Below are 4,436 nucleotides of genomic sequence, written 5' to 3' on the forward strand. Positions count from 1 at the left end.
CTTCTAGTTGAATTTTGTTCATTAAATTCAATGGCAGAAGGTCTGTGGTGGCGGGAATTTGTCTCCCAAGGTCAGCTTTTGTACCAACAATGAAAGCCCTTCCCTGATCATGCAATATGCTGAGTACACAGGAGCCATTTACTTAGAGACTGTGTCATTAAATAAAAACCATATAAGAGGTATTCTCTCAATTCAATTTAATAGAGAGAAATAGTGCAGGGAATGTAAACTATAGGAAGCCTCCTGCCCCCCTATAACCTGCTATTAGCATTCTGTTTTTGTATGTGGTTTTGTTGCATTTGTACTAATCCTATCTGCTATTCATTCACAAGCAGCTCCAAATAAATGGGGGAATGGGTATCATTGTAAATTCCATCATGAGCAGGGAGACAGAGAGGGTGAATAATTCCTTAGACACTTTGGGATTTATTATAAAGAGCCCAGACTCTGCAGATTAACATACAGATAAAACAAACTCCAAAAGAACTTCCTCTATTCCCAGTTCCAGGCTCCTCTGAATCCCGGGCCAGGTCATGTAGAGCAGACTTCCCAGGAACAGACTGATAATGAGCTTCAATGAAACCACCTTATCTACTCCAAAGGGCTCAGCGCCACAGGCACACATAGCTCACATCAAGAGCCACGTGACCTTTCACATTAGTATATGTGCTTAACAAGTTAAGAAGTAGACAGCTAGTAAGATTTTCATATGTGCATAATGCCTGCTGCCTGTATTGAAGTTGTTTCCAGCGACAGTTCTATAGTGGACCATTATTTTAAGGTGCTTTGCACAAGAGCAACAGCATTGTAACATATAGCAGACTGTTAGATTTATTTGAAGAGTTTTAAAAGTGGTGGATCTAAATCCTACCATTCCAACTCTAATAACCAATAGTGCTGGTGCCGTCCCCCCCAAGGGGATGATGTTAGATCATTAAAACAGACCCCTGTGTCTATGGCTGCTTTTTATTTTTTTTATTTTACACAGCCTGAAGGTTAGTTCACTAAGAAAGAATCCCTGCTGAGGGGGAAATCTTCCTGGAAGCCTCTGAGCAATAGAAACAGAGAAAGTCTTGCTCTCCTTTGTCTGGGCAGTTAGACTGGAGAAATCTATAGCACCTCAGGGCCTTAATCTGACGGGCATGAGGAATCAAAAGAGGTAAAAGGGCATCTGTAAGATCTTTAGTCATGGCAAGTAATTTACCATTAGGGCTACTTGTGGTGTACGAAAGGAAAGAGATTGAAGCTTATTCAGCTGGCAAGCGAGCAGCTTTCTGCATATCAGATAAACGTTCTGTCTTTTTTATTTTGTAAGCTGACAGAACTGGTCCTGTTGTCTGACTGCTTTAAAGTCCAAAGAGTCTCTCAAAACAGTGTCTCCGAAGCATTGATAATATATTTAGCTATGGTTTAGTGGTTTGCCCATCAGTGCCCTTAAAAGGGGTCAGGCCAGTGTATTTGGCTTGCATTCTGGCTGTCAAGAGTTAAGCTTTTTGAAGTAGCGAAGTGCAATTGTTTTATCTGAAGTCTTTTGACATTTTGGGATAGCGGATGATCTTGTTTCTGATGCTGTGCAAATGCACTTTCAGAATTTTGTGTTGGAGGAAATCCTCACAATGCAGTTAAGGCATCTGTCAAAGTACGGACAGACAGCAAGGAGTCTGAGAGTGTATGTGTTACTTTGACAGCATCTAAACAACAAACAAACATACACCAAAGCAACCAGTATTCAGTAACAATAAAAGAAATACGTTTTGGCGAAATACGTTCCAGGACTGTGATTGCTGAGAAGACAAAGGACATGCAGACATAATCAGATCTAATTGTTGGTATGCAGAGGGAGCTGAGACGCACAACCCATAGAGTAAAGTTTATAAATCACATCATGGCACCAACTGGGGTAGATAACCTAAGTGTCCATTTTAAAGCAATGAGCAAAGCACTATGACATGTTCTACATCAGAATGCAACAAGTATTTATTTAAAAGTTATAGTAACATACGATTTGTATTTCATATGTTACTATAACCATTTGATTAGTACACAGTACAAATAGTAATTCTTTTCATGTTTCCTTCTTTTTACACTCTTGGGCAGAAATGTAACTGGAACTTTGGCATTATGACTGTCTTGGTTCTGTAATTTTACAAGCAAGGGTTTCCAGGGCTTTTCTGATAGACAACCCAAAGTGGGTACCAAGTTCATATGTTTTATATTTCTTGCTGTATGTTTAATGTAGCAGTGAATGAAACAACAGTCAATTTCATTACACGAGAAAGACTTACAGATGCCTCCCCTTTTAAAGGCAAAGCCTTTACATCTTCTAACAGTGTCATCTATAAAGAATTTTATCTCCAGGCATTATCATGCGTGCTCTAAAGTAGGAAGAGAGAGGTCTCTTGAATTGTTTTTGATGGAGTCTGAAGACGAGAGTGCTTACCATGTGACTTGTGTCAAGTGTTTTGCGGCAGTGTAGATTTATCTCTGAAGGCAAAAGGGATGGCTTGGAATAGTGATGGCATCACAGTTCCTGTGTCAGAGCTGTAACATGAAAACTGCTGTCCATAGCATTGCCGGGGCCAAAGTGAATCTATTTCAAGTTGTGTACTTGAAGAAAGTTCTGCGCAGAGACATGGCGGAGTGGACGCTGCTGAAACGGCTGCTTGATGCAGTTCATCAGCACTCAACTATGATCGGGAGGCTATGGCTTACTGTCATGGTTGTTTTTCGTCTACTGATTGTGGCTGTGGCTACAGAAGATGTTTACACAGATGAGCAAGAGATGTTTGTTTGCAACACCATACAGCCAGGATGCTCCAATCTCTGCTATGATTCTTTCGCCCCTATTTCGCAGCCTCGTTTTTGGGTGTTCCAGATTATAATGGTATCCACGCCTTCCCTGTGCTTTATAATTTACACTTGGCATAACCTGTCAAAACAGCCCGGAGGAGGAAATCATTTTTCCTGCGAATCTGAGAGACATCCAGGACACAGCTCTGCAGAAGTCATTGAAAGGACTGATTTCCATGTAAATAAAAAAAGTAATAGCATTAAAAGAGCACGATCAAAAGGTTTCAGAGAAGGCAGTAAAAAGACTGGGAGCCTTTTAAAATATTATGTCTTTCATGTGTGCTTCCGTGCAGCATTGGAAATGGGCTTTGTTTTTGCTCAATGGGTTCTTTTCGGTTTCCAGGTTCCTTCCCATTTCGCATGCACAGCATTTCCGTGCACCCAGACAGTTGACTGCTATGTTTCTCGGCCCACCGAGAAGACCATTTTCCTGATTTTCATGTTTTCTGTCGGGGTCTCCTGCATCTGCCTAAACCTTATGGAGCTGAATCACTTGGGGTGGAAGAAGATCAAGGAATCTTTACTCAAACAGGAGGTGTCACAGGCTGGCTATCAGGAAATAGAAAGCCAAGATGAAAATTCTGTCATTTCTCTCACATTCAGGGAGGTCACAAGCACCACCTCACTTCCAACCTTAGAACTCATGGAAGAAAACAACCAGCCATGGACCTGCGTTGGACACGGCTCTCCTGTAAGCCAGGGAACAGTGAGTGTGTCGTTGCCTTACTCAGAAATACAGACGCAAGACAATCTTAGAGCTCTGTCCTTAAAGACCAAGACAGGGAAAAACAGAAGCTCGAAACAGAAGAACTTAGAAGTCTGGATATGAAAACCAATCCTGAACATGCTCACTACTTTACAAAATTGAGTACATAAAAACGTCTTAATGTAACTGTTTTTCACACAAGCATACTACTAACATCAAGTACAAGTGCTTATGCTCGACATGGCACCAACCAAGTTAACAGGTGTTGCTGCTTTAGTCTTTCAGATCTTTGGATCAAAACAATGCATATCTGTATGAAGTAAATAACCAAACTGGTGTTGTGGCTGCTAATTAACATATCAAGATGTAATATATCAAATGAGTCAGTTTGCCAAAGCTGTAGCATTGAAAAACCTGCAAGTTTTCCTGTACGAAATTATTTTATTCCTGTGTGAATTTCAACTGTATGTAGAGATTCCAGCGCTCACGAGAAATGTGCAGAAAATGATTACAAATTACAAAATATTAAAGTTTTTAATAAATATTTTTAAGGACGTTGATACGTTGATATTTATTCCAAGACCGTTCAATATTTTCTTGTGATTTATTAACAATATATATATATATATATATATATATATATATATATATATATATATATATATATATTAATGGCATTATTGAGCTGCTACGCGTGTGATTTTTATTTTATTCAGGCCATAGTCATTAAATAAAAAGAGAATGCATTGAAGAACAACAAAAAGGTAATTTGGCCCAGCAAGGCTTTTTATGAGGAGGAGAGGGGGTCCATATTCTAGACCATGGTCCACACGAGTAGACATAAGCAATGCAATGTATACACTTAAATTAAATGGTCACA

General features: G+C 39.7%; 1 protein-coding gene across 1 annotated transcript; it reads left to right on the plus strand.

Annotated features, from left to right (window-relative positions):
- The first annotated feature begins 2,528 nt into the window (after positions 1-2,528).
- Positions 2,529-3,679, plus strand: LOC131700640 (gap junction delta-2 protein-like). Its single transcript, XM_058999182.1, has one exon. It carries the CDS (start codon positions 2,549-2,551, stop codon positions 3,677-3,679), a length of 1,131 nt encoding a protein of 376 aa, XP_058855165.1. The 5' UTR covers positions 2,529-2,548.
- The last annotated feature ends 757 nt before the right edge of the window (positions 3,680-4,436 follow it).

This window comes from Acipenser ruthenus, chromosome 24 (assembly GCF_902713425.1).
Source record: "Acipenser ruthenus chromosome 24, fAciRut3.2 maternal haplotype, whole genome shotgun sequence".
NCBI lineage: Eukaryota > Metazoa > Chordata > Actinopteri > Acipenseriformes > Acipenseridae > Acipenser > Acipenser ruthenus.